The sequence below is a fragment of the Pan paniscus genome, chromosome 7 (assembly GCF_029289425.2).
Source record: "Pan paniscus chromosome 7, NHGRI_mPanPan1-v2.0_pri, whole genome shotgun sequence".
Taxonomy (NCBI): Eukaryota; Metazoa; Chordata; class Mammalia; order Primates; family Hominidae; genus Pan; species Pan paniscus.
This window is the reverse complement of record NC_073256.2, coordinates 149,447,666-149,464,924: the sequence shown is the minus strand read 5'-3', so window position 1 is coordinate 149,464,924 and position 17,259 is coordinate 149,447,666. Positions and strand designations below refer to the sequence as shown.

The 17,259-nt window shown below is 41.8% G+C and overlaps 1 protein-coding gene across 1 annotated transcript in view; it reads left to right on the top strand.

The window, feature by feature from the left end:
- Window positions 1–17,259, top strand: part of HHLA1 (HHLA1 neighbor of OC90) — a 49,821-nt gene that overhangs the window by 29,651 nt on the left and 2,911 nt on the right. The window contains exons 11-16 of the mRNA XM_034966613.4: window positions 684–932; window positions 3,658–3,903; window positions 5,076–5,144; window positions 5,490–5,564; window positions 10,131–10,284; window positions 15,639–15,721. Of these exons, the coding sequence (XP_034822504.2) occupies window positions 684–932; window positions 3,658–3,903; window positions 5,076–5,144; window positions 5,490–5,564; window positions 10,131–10,284; window positions 15,639–15,721 (876 nt within the window). The remainder of the gene's footprint in view (window positions 1–683; window positions 933–3,657; window positions 3,904–5,075; window positions 5,145–5,489; window positions 5,565–10,130; window positions 10,285–15,638; window positions 15,722–17,259) is intronic.

Sequence of the window (17,259 nt, the reverse complement as noted above, 5' to 3'; positions counted from 1 at the left end):
TGTGACTTGCACGTATACGCCCAGATGGCCTGAAGTAACTGAAGAATCACAAAAGAAGTGAATATGTCCTGCCTCACCTTAACTGATGACATTCCACCACAAAAGAAGTGTAAATGGCTGGTCCTTGCCTTAACTGATGACATTACCTTGTGAAAATCCTTTTCCTGGCTCATCCTGACTCAAAAAGCACCCCCACTGAGCACCTTGCGACCCCCACTCCTGCCTGCCAGAGAACAAACCCCCTTTGACTGTAATTTTCCTTTACCTACCCAAATCCTATAAAACGGCCCCACCCTTATCTCCCTTCACTGACTCTCTTTTCGGACTCAGCCCGCCTGCACCCAGGTGAAATAAACAGCTTTATTGCTCACACAAAGCCTGTTTGGTGGTTTCTTCACATGGACGCTCATGACATTTAGTTGTATCCATAAGGCATATGGAGGAGACTAATTCCTCTTCCAAGGACATGTACCAGAGTCCTGGAGAGGCTGAGGGCTGGAGGTGGAAGAAAGGCTCTGACAGGGGTCAGAATCTGTTCAGGAAACATAGCAAATGCCTGATACTTTTAATTAGAGAAAGGTTTGAATCTCCACATTCATATATTTGCAGTCCAGTGACCTTTCAGTTTTTTTATGCCCAAAGTGTCAAGCAAGTTAATGTTACCATTGACTGCCTCCCTGAAGGTGCAGCTACCAGGGGAACTGCCAGGACTTCAAAGCCCACAACCAAAAGCCAGAAAACACTACCAAGTACAAGCCCCGGACACTGGACCCAGAGCACACCCTGGGCATCTGCTCTGAGATCCTCTCCCTGGACAGAGACAGCTGCTCCTTCAGAAACAGAGGAGACCCTGAACACAGGCAGGCCTCCTGAGCTTCCAGCCAGGGCCATGGCCACATGGGTCAGTGCCTCCCACACTCTCCCAGCCTTGGGTAAGATGCATTCTCACCCTTTCCTCCCCTTTGCTATGTCTCGCTCCTGTTACCTCTAGGCTCACATATATAAGCAAAATCCTTACCTTAATCCCTTCTCCACCAACTGAAGTTACGCTTCAGCTTACTTAAATAACAGATCTGTATGAGCCAGTATGGGTTCTACAAGATCAACCAAAGGCAGAAAATGCCATTGACATAATGTGTTTCTAATATGTATTTTGATGCCTTTTTATTCTGAAATAGTTTAAGACTCACAAAGAGTTGCAAAAATAATATAGAGAGTTCCCTGGTACCCTTCACCCAGCCTCCTTCAATGCTAATGTCTTACATAATCACAGTACATTGTGGCAAAAGTATTTATATTTCAGCAAAGCATTTAGCGATATCGCTCCTGAAATTCACATGAAACGGTGAAGTGAAGTCAATATTTTATGGTATGGTTAGGTCAGTCTGTAGCTGGTTTGATAATGATGCCAAGAATATGTTAATGACTTAACACCAGAGGGAAAGCTGCCGCCAATGACCTGCAGGAGGCCCCTGCCTCCCCAACATCTTGCGTACATGATCAGCAGTGTCATCACTAAAGACACAAAAGGCATGCTTATCTTATATTTCCTATTTGGAAATAATACAAAATGGAGGTAGCTCATTAGGGATAGCATTAGGAGATATACCTAATGTTAAATGAAGAGTTAATGGGTGGAGCACACCAACATGGCACATGTATACATATGTAACAAACCTGCAAGTTGTGCACATGTAACCTAAAACTTATAATAAAATAAAATAAAGTGCAGAAAAAACAAACAAAAAAGAGTCAATATTTTCTCAGTGGGTTCCAACAATGGACCCACTGAGACAATATTGTCATCAGAATTCATTCATTTATTTACTCATCAAAACATATTTCCTTCCAAACACGAGGCTAGCTGTTAAAAACACAGCTTTATAAATGTTCTCTCTCTTTCCTGAGCTCTCAGACCTAGGAGAGAGCCCAGGCAAGTAAACCAATAGTTATGATCCAGCCTACAAAGAACTATTGTACACAGAGAGCACAGAGAGGGCTCCTACCCCGGCATAGAGGAGACACAGGCTTCCCCAAGAGATAAGAATTGATAGGTGTCAGCAGGCAAGGAAACAAGGATGACTGGGTGGTGTAGAGGAAAATAAATCAACTCCATTAAATAGAAAAACATATTTACTGCAGAAAATTAGCACAATAGCTGGCATAATGACAATTATACAAAATCAGAAAACTTTCCAGGGTAATATGACAAAAAGATGTGATTTCTAATCACAAGAAAAAATCATAAAATGCCTACCTATAATCCTACAAGGAGAAGTGCTGGTTTTATACAAAGAAAACTACAAAATTTTAATGAGAGTAATAAAGGCATATTTAAATAAATGAAGAAATACACAATGTTTTGGTTGAGAAATCTGAGTATTTTAAAGAAAGCAACTGTCCCCAACTTAAGTTATAAATGTAAAATCCTTCCATAGAATTCATTTTTGTAAAACCTGAAAAAACTGACTTTAATTTCTACTATGGTAATAAACAGGTAAGAACATCCAACAATTTTTTAAAAGGCCAAGGAGAGAAGATCCTTCCTTCTCTTCCTTCCCTTCCTTCCCTTCCTTCCTTCCTTCCTTCCTTCCTTCCTTCCTTCTCTTCCTTCCCTTCCTTCCCTCCCATCCTTCCTTTCCTTCCCTTCCCTTCTTTCTTTCTCTTTCTTTCTTTTTCTTTCTTTCTCTTTCTCTCTCTCTCTTTCTCTCTTTCTTTCTTCCTTCCTTCTTTCTTTCTCTTTCTTCTTTTTCTTTTCTTTCTTTCTTTCCTTCCTTCCTTCTTTCTTCCTCTCTGTCTGTCTGTCTGTCTCTTTCTTTCTTTCTTTCTTTCTTTCTTTCTTTCTTTCTTTCTTTCTTTCTTTCTTTCTTTCCTTCTCTCTCTTGCTCTGTTGCCCAGGCTGGAGTGCAGTGGGCTCGATCTCTGCTCACTGCAGCCTCTTCTATCCAGGTTCAAGCGATTCTCCTGCCTTAGCCTCCCAAATAGCTGAGATTACAGGCATCTGCCACTATGCCCAGTTAACTTTTTTGTATTTTTAGTAGAGACAGTGTTTCACCATGTTTGCCAGGCTGGTCTCGAACTCCTGACCTCAAGTGATCTGCCTGCTTCCGCCTCCCAAAGTGCTGAAATTCCAGGCATGAGCCAAGGATTTGTCTTAACTAATAACAATCCTGTGATGTTGGAGGGCAGCTGTTATTATTAATACTGCTATCCTCATTTTCATGAGGAAGCTAAAAGGAGTTAAGCAATTTGCCCCAAAGTTCACACCATGGAGGAGACAGAGGCACAACTAATCTGTTTGCATCTCCTCACCTCAGACCCCACAATCTTTTCACTATGTCACATGATTAGAAATGTATTAAATAAATTTGAGAGACAGCTAACTGACCCCCAAACACACATGCCTGGGGTCCTAGAGATTTAGAGATTGTGTGTGTGTGTGTGTGTGTGTGTGTGTGTATTGGTGCTTAGGAAAACAATGCTTACTTTGGTCCATTTATTTCAGTTCAGAGTAAAGTTTAAACCCCTGGATTATCTATATTACACGTTCACATTGCATTTGCCCTTTGATAACGTTTCAACGTCTCAGCAATTTCATATCTGAATTGAAGTGGTCAAGCATGTCAGTACCCTGTTACTGTGACTTTGAATGTGCAGCTACCAGGAGGGTGGCCAGAACTCAGTGGGTGACAGCTGACAGACAGACGTGGGCTTCCATATCGTCCATGCCCTGGGCTCAGACCATCAGTGAGAAAAAACCTGGAGGGTCTCTCTGGGAAACTCGTTCTTCCCCACCGACTACTGCAGGGACCGAGGAAGCCATGAACACTACAAGCCTTTTGGCACCTGCTGCTGGGATAATGGCCACACCTGGCAGCCCATCCCAGGCCAGCCCTACCTCGGGTAAGAGAGGGTGCTCACTTCTACCTCTCATGTTTTAAATTAAACTTAGCATTGTCTGTTTTGATAACCTTTCTAAATTTTTGGAATATAATACACACACAGAAAACTAAGAAAACATAATGATCATGAAGCAAACTCTTCCTTCTCCTTTCCTTTGCCCTACCTCTTTCTTCCCATCTGTAGATGAATGAAAGCTCCTTCTTTCATTCCCCAGTTCCTCTCTCTTTTATGTAATCCCACTCCCCAATTTCTTCGCTTTTTCCCTGTTTCATTGTCCATTAACAAGCAGTATGACAACTGCTATGGATGGACCCGGGCCTGAAATTCCAGGCACGAGCCCTGCCTGCTGCTCAGCCTCACCTCTCCCCTCCACCTTCCTCCTCTAGACTCCAGCCACAGCACACTGCTTACTGCCCACATCTCCTGATCTTTATATATGCACTTTGTGTGCCTGCAAAGCCCACTCTCCTCCAGAACTGCTGTGCTGCTTGACTTAGAGTAGATGTCACCTGACCCAGCTGAACTGGGTGTCCATCGCCTGTGCCTCGGCTGTTTCTCAGCCTCACCTCTTTCCTTCCACTTATTCATATGAGGGAACTTGCCTGCTTGAGCTTCTCTCTCACTGGTCTCCTACAAGGAGACTGTATTGCTTGTTTCGCCAGAGGCCAGAATCTTAACAGCAAGGATCAAGTCCTGAAGTGACCCTTAAACTAAGGCTTCATGAACATGATACAAAAATTGTTGAACTGAGCCCATACTCTGTCATGAATATGACAGGCAATTTATCAGGGGTGGGATGGATCAAGGTGTACACTAAGACTCAGATGAATGAGAAGCAACTCATTTTTTCTTTGCCCTGGATCACCCACATTGGACACTTCCTGTACAACACCATCGCTCTCCTGTGCAGGGTCACCATAACTTACCAATGTCAGCTGGTTTCCAATGGCAACCATCACGCTGTATCACAGTAATGATGGGATTTTCCCATTTCCTTTTCCACACTCCATTGTGGGTTTTATTTCTTACTCATCTCTGCTTCTTAAAGCCCTGCCTGGTACCTGGCTTAACCAACATTGGTTGGATAGGGCAGGATAGATGGCCCTGGTCATCTTCTTCCTCAGGGCCCCCTAAAAGAGATGCAGGCTCACCTCTCTCTCATCTCCTCCCAGGAGCATTCACCCGTGGCACACAGACTCCGAGTCCAACCAAGGCAACAGCCCCCAGATATCCACAAACAGGTGAGAAACTCAGTACGGAAGTGGGGGTTTGGGGGTGGGCGATGGGAGGGGTGGGAAGCTTGGGGACAAGGGCGTGGTGGGATGGGGTACCAGTAAGCAATCTAAGCAGGTTACTCTGCTTTATTGTTTCCTGCAGGAAAAGAGTCAGGAGAACTGGTTTATAAGCCTTGCCGTGCTGCTAAATTGCCGTGTGGTCTTCCATAAATCACTTCCCCTTTTTTGGCTATCATTTTCCTATAGATTTCAAGAATGATTTATCTTTAAGATGTTATAAATTTCTTGCTGTGTGTATCACCTAAGGTAATTCCATTCTGACTTCTGGAAGGCCATTCCTGCCCTTTGCAGGTGATCTCTCTGCAGAGTGGCCATTCACTGCTGGTGAAGAGCCAGTCCTGGTCCCAAGACCCCATCAAGTTTCAAGTAAGTACCAGTGCCCAGTCATTACTATTGCTTGTGTTTATTTTGAACAAGGTCATGTAGTAGAATAAAGAGAGGTTTGTTTGGTAAATTTAGAAAATCAGACTCATGGGATTCAAATCTTAGCCATTTACTGGTGAGGTGGTCTCCAGTACTCAACTTCCAAGATTCAGTTCCCTCAACTGTAAAGCAAGAATAATTGCGATTTTTGTGGGCACTAAAAATGCCTGTTTTTTTATCTTTCCCACAAGGTTTTGTATTAAGTAAGATAATGTTTGTGGAAGTGGTTTGGAAGTATAGAGCTCTGTAGAACTTAATTCAATCAACTTTTATCGAGTGAATGTCTGTTGGGTAGCATGCTGGGCACTTTGCAAATAGAAGCTGCTCTTGCAAGGAGCAGGGTTGATGGCAGTGAAGGAGGAAGGAATAAAAAAGATGACTGCAAAATGCAACCTCATTTGCTGGGTATGATGTCCTGTTGTTCTGTGTTAAGGGATACCTACCCTTTCCATCCCTGCACAGTTAATGCTCATGGATCTAGAAGAAGACCATTTCCTGAGTTTGTAGCTCTGTTTTCAGAACTCCTGACAGAGGCTGAGGACTTGAGTTGCTGTGGTTTTTGCTGCATTTTTCCAGCTTGCTTTTGGACATCTCACTCTCCTCTTTTCTGTTGAGCCAGATTCCATAAGAAAGAAATGGATACAAAGTGAGTGCTTCAAAGCTGCTTGAATTCTCAGGCTCCTCCCACTCCTGAATACCTTTGTACACCAGCTCCTGGACCATCCAGTCATATGTCAACAGGGCATTATTAAACTACTGGACCCTGCCCCGTCTCCTTTTTCATGTCACCTTAGATCTGCCCCAGCCTTACTCTCAGCCTGCAGTGAATAGTGAATGAACCTTTCAGACACAAAGATGTGATTATGCTACTAAGGAAATTATATCCCTTTTCTCCCAGGAGTTCTAAAGAAACACAGTGGTGCAGATGGAGGCTGTTGTGAAATCAAGTTTTAGAAAACAGGTTGACTATGTCTATATCTATGTGTATATTGGTGTCTATATCCATATCTATATCTATATCTGTATCTATATCCATGTATCTATAGCTATCTGTATAACTATATCTATCTGTCTCTCTTGTTAGCTCTATCTACTTACCTAATAGGTATTTACCATATCTATCTATTTATTAACCTACCCACTCATCTGTCATCTATCTAATAGATATTTATCCAAGCCATCTATCTATCCATCCTTCAATTAACCCACCTACCCATCCATACCTATTTATCTTTCTATCTGGTTATCTTTATTTCTTAACTTCCATATCATAGATATTTGCCTATCCATCTGTCATCTTTCTATCTACCTATGTAATGAAAAACATAATTGCAAATTAAAGGGGTTCTGGCATTTCTCAGTAACTTATTCTGCTCATCCAAAAAAAAAAAAATCATGCCACAAAGTATTTGGCATCCACTCATTCATCCATTTAATAAATATTTATTGGGCTCCTACTGTACTGCCAGGTACTATGCTAGGCCTATTTTTACTTTCTCTTCACAATAATTCTGCAGGAGAGGTAATATCTCATTCAGGAATTATGGTGAGTTCTACATATAAAAGGAGACTCCATTTTGACACCAGATCTAATTTCAAAGCTTGTGCTTATTCCACACCTCTGTGTCACCTTTTCCAAGATATGCCATATGTGAAAAAAAAAAAAAAAAAAAAGCTGCAATTGAAAAAAAAGAGTGGCTAGATTCTTAAGAGAAGCAGAAACTGCTATGTATATCCAGAGAGGAAGAGATTACCTTCAGGTGAGGGGATGGTTCAAGAGTTTATTGATTGAGAATGTGGCATCTGAACAAGGTGCATTCTAAGCAAAGGCATAGCTTAAGCAAAGGCACTATACCTTAAAAGGACTGATGTTGAAGGTGCTGAAGGTGAGGGTAGTGTGGAATGAGGCTAGAGAGGTAGCCAAGAGTGAGATTAACAGTACTTTGTCACCATGTCAAGGAGTGTAGACTTCTGAGGCAAGTGGGAGTAATGTGATCAGATTTGTGTTGCAGAAAGGTTCCTCTGACTGCAGAATGGGGAGGAACAGGAGAAGCTGGAAGCAGGGAAACTTGCGAGGTGACTGTTGTGCTAATGATGCCAGTGGTGATGGTGACTGGAAAGTAGAGGTGACTGTGTGGATAGGGAGACTTGGGTGATACGTAGGAGATAGAACCAAGAGGATGCGGTGATGGTGGAGTGAGCACAGGAGGGAACCAAAAATCATGCCCAAGTTTGAGCAACTAAGTGAATATCCCAAGTGTCATTTCCTGAGTTAGAGAAGGATGGATGGGGTAGGTTGGGGCAAGGGACATGGAAATCAAGCCTTGGGAATGTTAATTATGTTCAAGTAGTGAAGTGTGATGGTTATGAGCACGGGCTTCAGAGTCAGATCTTGCTGGAGTTACTCCCTGTTGCATAACTGATACAACTGCAGAGTTACTCAGACCCTCTGTGTCCTCTTCTGTATACTTCTGATGTCTACTTCACAAGATTTATGAGAATTAGATAAAATAATGTATGCAAAGATCTTAGGAGAGTGCCTGATACATAGCAACTGCTCAATAACTGATAGAGAAAAACTCATGGCACATTGATGGAAATTGGTCAGTGTTCTGGAGGGTTTATCTTCTAGTTAACTCAGAATAAAGTATTTTCTTTCTACCTTCTTAAAAAGTCTTCTGCTAACATTATGAGCCCCTTCTCCACTTAAATAAATATATTCCTGGCCAGATGTGGTGGTTTACACCTGTAATTCCAGCACTTTGGGAGGCTGAGGTGGGAGAATTACATGAGCCCAGGAGTTTCAGACCAGCCTGGGCAACATAGCAAGGCCCCATCTCTACAAGAAATAAAAAATAAAAATAAGTAATTACTGCTGAATTATAATTTTGAAAAATGTTCAAACATGACAGAATAATATTGAATGAATACATGTCAACATGTCAAAGATATTATTGAACTCATTAAGTAATGAGGAAACCAGAAAGATGTGAAGTTTGCTTCAATGGGGAATTTGAGGGGAAAAGATTTATGTAGTCAGTCAAAGGAATTCTCAAATGAATTGATATTCCACAGCAATAAACTCTTTTTTTTTTTTACTGGACAAAAATCAATTGCACCTCTACCAGACAAAATTCATTTACATTGCTATGGACAGAAATAATTAGCATTGCTCTTAGACAAGAATTATTTATATTGCTATCGGTTAACATCTACCCCTTGATAGTTGTAAAATCACCTATTCAATAGAAAGTCAATTAATGGTGCACAATTATTTTTACCCAGACAATCCGCAAAGAGTCTGCTAGACAATAACCAAACTGCATTAAAAGGGTATTCAGTAATCCTTTTTGTTTATTTCCAGGTTTTAGATAATTTTTCCTGGTAGTGATTAGTGAACCTTTGTTGGAAGATTATTAGTAATATTGTAATATAACCTTCCAGTCCCTAGAAAGTAAGCTCTGTGAGAGGAAGACCCTTTTTCTTCTTATTCATTTTGTAGCTCTAGTGGCTGTCACCAGTGCCTAGCATGTAGTGGAGCTCAACAAATTTTTAATAAATAAATAATAATAATAATTGCTATTATTTATTGTTTGTTTCATGCAAACAACTTTTCAATATGCAATATACTTTATATAAATTGTCTCATTTAATCCTTCCAGTCATTCTATATGATAGGGATGGGTCTCCCTATTTTCCATATAAGGAAATGTAGGTGTAGCCATAGGAAGCTTTCTGAGTCTCAGCAGATCCCAACAAGTTGGAATTTTTATTAAAAATAATTTGTTGTCTCCTTCTTTTATCTTTGGGCTTCCTCCTAAAAACTAAAAATTAAACAACACTGAAAATCTGGTTCACGGAAACATAATTAACTTTCACTTGATGGAAACACGGAACTCACAAACGCAGAGCCTGACTCTCCAGTGACCCAGCATGCCAGTCTCATCTTTCAACCTGCCCTTCTTTCTCTCCTTTTTGCACTCACATACACATGCACGTGCATACACACACACACAGGCAAACACATATCCATATGCTCTCACATGCATGCACATACATATACACACACACGCACACACATGTACCCTGCACACACACATGCATATACATACCTCATATCCCCTGTACTCAAATTTTTCTCAAATCCCCCTCAGCAAGTCACCCTCTTACATCATGCAGAGTCATTGTATGCTCTGTCCCTTACACCAGAAATGCCCTCCACCTGATACATTCCTGTTCAACATCTTAGATCTCTGTTTAATATTTGCTTCTCTGTGAAACTATCTCTGTTTTCCTCCAGAAACTCGATCACCACCTTCTTTCCACCTGACTCTTAAAACTGTTACAGTAGCTTCATTGGGTAATGGTGAGGAATGCTATGTTTACCTGTCTGTCTCAGAGCTACGTGAGATCAGGACAAGACTATATTCACCTGATGCAGGGCTTAACGAAGAGAAGATGCTTACTAAACTCTTACTGATTTAATTGGTCTGGGATTGCATCTTCTAGGGTGTCCTCAGCCACTCTTCAAGGTGGGAGCTATGGCAGCTGCTCCTCTCACCCTGACTATTCAGAGGCTCAACCCATGCCTGATGGAGCTATGCCAATTCTTCCAGCAATGCCTCTGCATGAGCCAGAGGAGTCCCAGGACAGAGGACATGAGGTAACTTGGCCCAGTGGCTTCTTTTCACATCGAATATTTATAGCTTTCTTATTCCGTGTGGCTTTTCTGCAGGCCACAAGGCAGTCAGGCAATAAGCAATCCACAGGCAGGCAGTAGGGGTTACCTCAAGGTAAGGGACTCTCCAGTGAGTCCTTTACTAGACAGTCACATCCTTGAGATTCATGATGGAATCTCATTCATAGCTGGTCCCCAGAACCAAGTGCAGTGCCTGACACAATAAGTATAATTGAGTTGAGGTGAATTGAATTGGAGTTGAGTTGAGTTGAACTGGAGTTGTGATGAGTTGAGATAAGTTGAGTTGAGATGAGTTGAGTTGTGTTGAGTTGAGATGACTTAAGCTGTGATGAGTTGAGATGACTGGAGTTGTGATGAGTTGAGATGAATTGACCTGTGATGAGACGAATTGTGTTGAGATGAGTTGAATTGAGTTGTAATGAGTTGAGATGAGTTGAGTTGTGTTGAGTTGGGATGACTTGAGTTGTATTAAGTTGAGATGACTTGAGTTGTGATGAGCTGAGCTGTGATGAGATGAGTTGAATTGTGATGAGTTGAGATGAGTTGTGTTGAGTTGAGATGTGTTGAGTTGAGATGAGGTGAGTTGTGTTGAGTTGAGATGAGTTGAATTGAGTTGGGATGAGTTTAGCTGTGATGAGATGAGTTGAGTTGAGTTGTAATGAGTTGAGATGAGTGGAGCTGTGTTGAGCTGAGATGAGTTTAGTTGAGTTGAGATAAATTGAGTTGTGTTGAATTTAGATTAATTAAGCTATATTGAGATATGTTGTGTTGAGTTAAGTTAACTTGTGTCATGTCAAGTGGAATTATAGCAGAGGATCATGGCAGAGGATCTTGAGTGGTTCTTTAATCCAAATGCCCTCAGCCTGGCGAGATTTGCTAGGAGAGAATAATTAGAAGATATGTCTATCTAAATTCCAGTTCTTTCATAAATCCCTACCAATCATCCACCAGCAAAATAAGTTGGAAAACTTAAATTAAAAAGCAGAACCTGTTTTACATTAAGAAGGTCTAGGCATGGACATTTTCTGTCCTACAATGCTGACATACTGTTCTTTCTTCTGGGATTTATTCTTGGCTGTAAACCCAGAACTAAATTACATAGATGAATACTCCTGCTCCAGTGGCCTGGATACCAATCTCTCCTGTCTTTAATGTTATTTTCAAAGACTACTCTCAAGATCCATTAGCTTTTAAAATTTCTGCCTCTGAGTCTGAAGCCCAGGTGGACAGCCATTTTCCATCACCCCTTTCCAGCTGTAATCTTTCATCCCCCCAGTCAGTATGAACATTTCCTCCATTCATAGAGGGCAATAAGCAAGACCTGTAGACCCAAAGCACAGGTTTATTCTAAAGAAAACTTTCACGACAATAGTTTCTGTATTGTCTAGGTTAAGCCCACTTTAGGAGATCCTTTACTCATTAACTTAACCAACAATGTGTATTGAGTCTCTGCTGTATATCTGTGATGCTCTGTCCCAAGCCATGGGGATCTAGAGGTGAATCAGAAATAGCCTCAGAAACTGAGGGTTTCATAGTTGGAAGGAAGAAATGGTCATAAACACAAATCAAAATATAGTATTATAGATCATAGAACCAAGTCACGTAACCAGGCAAAAACCTGTTAATCATATCCCATTGGAAAATATCACATTTGAAAACATTCATATTGCAAATAATAGCTGAATGAATAAATGAAAAAGGCATACATTTTCAGAGAGAAGTTTGAGTTTAAATTTAGAGCAATGAAGCACCTGCTTGCTTGGGCTTGTCCCTTCTTTTCTGTGTATTTTCACTGAATAGTAAATTTTTCCATAAACTCATACACTGAATATAGGCCAAAAATACTAGAGTAGGGGAGGTGGCATTATTCAGTATGTTTGCTGAATGTAGCCTCTGTGATAAAAAACAAACAAACAAACAAACAAAAAACACTGGTGGGAAAGTTGGCAATGTAAAAAGACAAATTTCAAAGCAGCTGACAAGTGCTGTAGCAGACCTGAATAACATGCTATGGGATCCCAGGAGAAATAACTAATAGGGTTTTATGGAGGAATAGGAGTTTTCCAGGCAAAAGAAATAGCATCTGCAAAGATGGAGTGACGGGTAGCCTGGAGCATCTAAGGACCACTGAGCTGTTCAATGTAGCTGCAGCAAAGATGGGAGACCAAGTCTCTGGCATGTCCCTATTCAGGACTACCTTGCCTTTTAAGCACCTGGGTCACTTATTATATGCTCTCTTTGACTTTCACTCTAGAGCTCCATCTGTCCCTTCTCCAAGCTTTCTACTCCCTCCTTGTTCAGAAGAAATAAAACATACAGAATTATTGAAGTGCAGCCCTCTAAATCCTGTCCATTTTTAAACTGAGATACTCTAAACTCCCATTCTCTTCATATCATCTCCCTCCCAGGGTCATCTCTTGAAATCTTACTTATTTAGGTCCCCAGAACCATTCTTGGGGCACACTCCTTGCAGGATAACAAGGCCACAGTCCCTGGTGACTTACAAATTTTGCTACCTCAGGCCCCAGTCAAGTGTCCACGGCTCCTCTTCTATTCAGGCTGCTGCTGACTCCACAGTGCATGCAGCAGCTCTGGTCTGCTAGGAATTTAGATAGACATACCTACAAGGGGCTGGTGTAATCATGGGTGCTTCAACACTAGTTTCAGCTCATCCTAGCCATGGCATTGCAGCTTATGTCTGCCCTGAAGAACTGAAGACAAACAAAATAGGCCACCTTAACAACTGATTTTCTTCTAAGACCATCTAGCCTTTTCTGCAAGGAAATGCCTCTTCCAGTCCATGTGAGGAATACATATTCTTGTTATGAACAGGACTTTGACTCCATTCCCTACAAAGTAATAACCAGGGGCATTTATCTATTGTTCATTTATCACTGTAGGGGATGCCTCTGCCAGAAAGCTTGGGGATGGGACATGTCGTGTTTAAATAGTTTCTCTCCTGATCATAGAGGCAAGATTCTCATTCATCCTGAGAGCGGTGTACCCTTTCAAAGTGAATTCAGGCACAGAATGGCAGCTTTTTGGCTCATGAAGTTGTGGGTCATGTTTCTGTGGTTGCTGCAACTTAAATCCTGGCCTCACACTTGGCAGTTTCACAGAGCACCTTAGTTTGGATGATGTTGTCCATCTAGCAATATGAACTTCTAAAGCAGATCATGCCCCAAAGTTGCTTGATACCCTCTATCACAGAAGCTTTCTAAGAAGTTTTGTTGCTGTTGTTAGAAAGTATGACTTGCAGATTGTTACACTGGCTAAGAAGAAATGGGATTAGACCATACAGCCAAGGCCCTCAAATCTAGTAGGTAGCTTAGTGTGCTATAGAGAGGGCAGGGCTTGAAGCCAGGCAGGCCTGGGTTTAAATTTAGTCTCTGCCACTTACAAGCTATGTGGTCTTGAGCTAGTCATTCAATCTCTGAACCTCAGTTTGTTCATCTACAAAATGGGTATAGTCCTGCCTACATTCTAGACCACATGTTGCACAACTCCAGGAGCACCATTCATGTAAAAGGGTAGCAGCAGTCTTATATTGACAGTGTTGTGAGAACAAAATGAAATGAAATAATATATCTAATTGTTCCTGCATGGTACCTGGAACGCTGCGCTTTGTGGTTGCTGATTAAGACACTGTTGTGGTTGCTCTCTTGTCCACTCCCACAGCCAAGTGGGAATCCCATTGCTAGCACCCTTGACATGTTGTAGCTGTGCTAACCAGATATCTAGTGGCCATGTCAGCTGTTGAGTTGGCCAACCTTGACATCCTATCTCTGGAATTTTTTGAAAGGTCTCCCTAAGAGTACAGGTTTGTAGGCTCACAAAAAGTGTCCTGGATGTGTTCATCAATTGCTTCTTCACACTTGGTTCCATTTCCTGCCCATTCTCTAGTAGACTCTTTAATGAAAGGGGCTGACTTGTGCAAACTACCTTTCCCAGAACACGTTGCCAACCAGATTCCTGTGAGTTCATCCCATAGAAGATACTGAGAGGAGATTGGACGGCAGTAGAGGGGAGAAGCCAGGGAATTTCTCCCCCTCCCTTTCTGCTTTGGGCAATATTTCCAGGAGCGGCTCTATTTCCTCTGTGGTTCTAGTTTCCACAAGGAATCCTCATAACAGCTTCAGCTCTGCGGTCCCAGCTGCCACCAAGGCCATTGCCCTCTGTGCTTTGGCCACAGTACTTTCTCTGTCTGTCCCTCCAGGCCCAGCAACTCCCTGTGGCTGCTAATGCGGGGTTACCACACCTGCCCCTGTTGGTTCTTTCAGCCCTTTATCACTGATTCACCGTATTAAAGTCCCTCTATAGAACCACAAAGTCCTGCTTTCCTGGCAGGGTCCTGACTCAAATACTGATCTTATTGCCTACCAGAATGACAGTGTGATCTGGCATAAAGTGGGTTACCTGGGTTAAAATCCAATACTACCACCAGAAATCCCTTGGGGAAGTCATTTAATCTCTGTGCCTCAGTTTCCTCAGCTTTGCACTGTCCTATATATTGGGGGTGATAGCCCTTGGAAAATCTCTACCACAGCTTGACTTGAGCAATTAGTTGCACAACTCTCTAGGGTGTGCTAGAATCACAGAATGTTAGAGGTGGAAGAGAAATTAGAGAATGTTTAGCCCAACCTCCTCAAATATCAGGTGAGAGATTGAAAGAGAAGTGAATTCCCAGAGTCATACAATGAGCTAGTTGACACAGCCTGCACTGAGAACTCTTCTTCCTATGAATTGGGTGAGTGATCTTTTCACCACAGCCCTTTGATGCAGCTCCTGCCACCTCTGACCAAGAACAGAATGTTATTTTGCAAAGTGTTTGCTGCATTGATAATGATAGCAGCACTCCACTCTCTCTCTCATCTCCCACTAAAATAAATAAGCAAACAAACAGACAAATGTCACCATGTATTGAGCACCTCTTGTATGCTGGGTACTGTTCAGGAACTTTACATATGTTATCTTATCCTTATATAACCTGCGAGTATAGGTTCCATTATTGCCTTTCATTTATATATGAGAAAATTAAAGTCCAGAGAATTAAGTTATCACCCTGAAGTCATGCATCCTAGTACGCAGTGGGGCTAGGGATAAAAATAAGTATTGCTGGCCCCAAAGTCTGAACTTCTTCCTACCCAGCCTTCTTTCCTATCTCTCCTCTGACACCCTTTAAAGATGGGCAGAGGGTTCCTTGCTGTGAATAATTGGCCATATAGTTCATGTTTATGTGCTTACCTTTAAAACTCTGGCTGTCTTCTAATAGCCATCACAGGATAGTTATTGCTCCCTGCTCTGATTTAAATCTTTAGATACTGTCTTGAATACTATTCCTGGTTTCTGAAGAATGCAACATATATCTGTCAGAGGGTTAAAAGGGTGTCCCACTCACACAGTAAGTACACAGCTTGACTATGTTGTAACTTTGCAGTGAATGCATTACACAAAAGGGTCCTGTAAATCTGAGTGATTCCCAGATGTCTTTGGAATGCTGTAGCTCATCTAGTCCTCATTAATTTGGGACAAAGAGCACCTAGGATTTTTCTTATTCCCTTTCAGCTAACAGCTTGATGTTTGCAATAAGGTCAAGGGAAAAACACAGCAGGAGTCAGCCTGACCAAGCACTTTTGCTCTCTGCGTGAACTCAGGCAAATCTCTTAGCCACAGAGCTCCTATGTAAGCTAAAAAGACAAATAAAAGGCTGGGCGCGGTGGCTCACGCCTGTAATCCCAGCACTTTGGGAGGCCGAGGCAGGCGGATCACGAGGTCAGGAGATCGAGACCATCCTGGCTAACATGGTGAAACCCCGTCTCTACTAAAAACACAAAAAAACTAGCCGGGCGTGGTGGTGGATGCCTGTAGTCCCAGCTACTCGGGAGGCTGAGGCAGGAGAATGGCATGAACCTAGGAGGCAGAGCTTGCAGTAAGCAGAGATTGCACCACTGCACTCCAGCCTGGGCCACAGAGCAAGACTCTGTCTCAAAAAAAAAAAAAAAAGAAAGAAAGAGAAAAAGAAAACAAAGGACAACCCCCACAAATACTGAAATTCTTGACCGAAGGAAAAATGCAAACAAATAATTCATGCAAAAGAAGGCACCGTGAAGTACTAGAATTTGTGTTTCATTATGGTACCTCTCTCCTTGTCCTGGTAGCTTCAAAACTTCATTTATTTCCAGATATTCCAGTATCAGCTTTTTTTTATCTCTCACTTCTGCAAAAAATATCCCAAAACCCATAGTTTGGCCATTTTATCATGCCGTCTACCTGAACTACCTCAAGGGACTCTGGTCTTCTAAATATCATGGAATTACATTAAACTGTATAGAAAATCCCTTCTTACTGTAACCCAAATATAAGCTGGGTGCACATAGGGCTCAGTCTTGGCAATGTTTTACGTTTGAACAAACAAACGAAACAGTGTAATAACCCAATCTTTCCATTTGGGTCCTGAAGAATACCAGCTGGGATCCCTGGGATCCATGTCAACACTTCTTAGAAACTCTTCTTATTCTTTCTGCCCTGCACTGTTTCTCACTTCTCACAAGCCATCATCTTAAAACCTCTTTATATTTCATTTTTCAACTTATCACTCAGTAGCTCTCCTAAAATCAGGCTCTCTGGCTCTTCTCTGTGTTTCCATTTACCTCTTCTGCTTACTTTGCTTTCCTTCTGCCTCCATTATTTTTTTCTTTCCCAAACACAGGGTCCTTATTTCTCATGCAAGTCCACCATCCCAATTTTCCTGTCTTCTCTTCCTATCATCACCTTCATCCTGCATTAAATGACCAAAAAAAATATAGGCATTAGGAGTGGGGGTGGGGCAGTCAGAAATCAAAGATAGAAATCCCTTTATCTGGTATGAGGAGAGGAATTAGGAAATCTTGCAAACACGTAATTCAATAGTTCTTTCGTCCTTGCCGCATTAAAATCTCT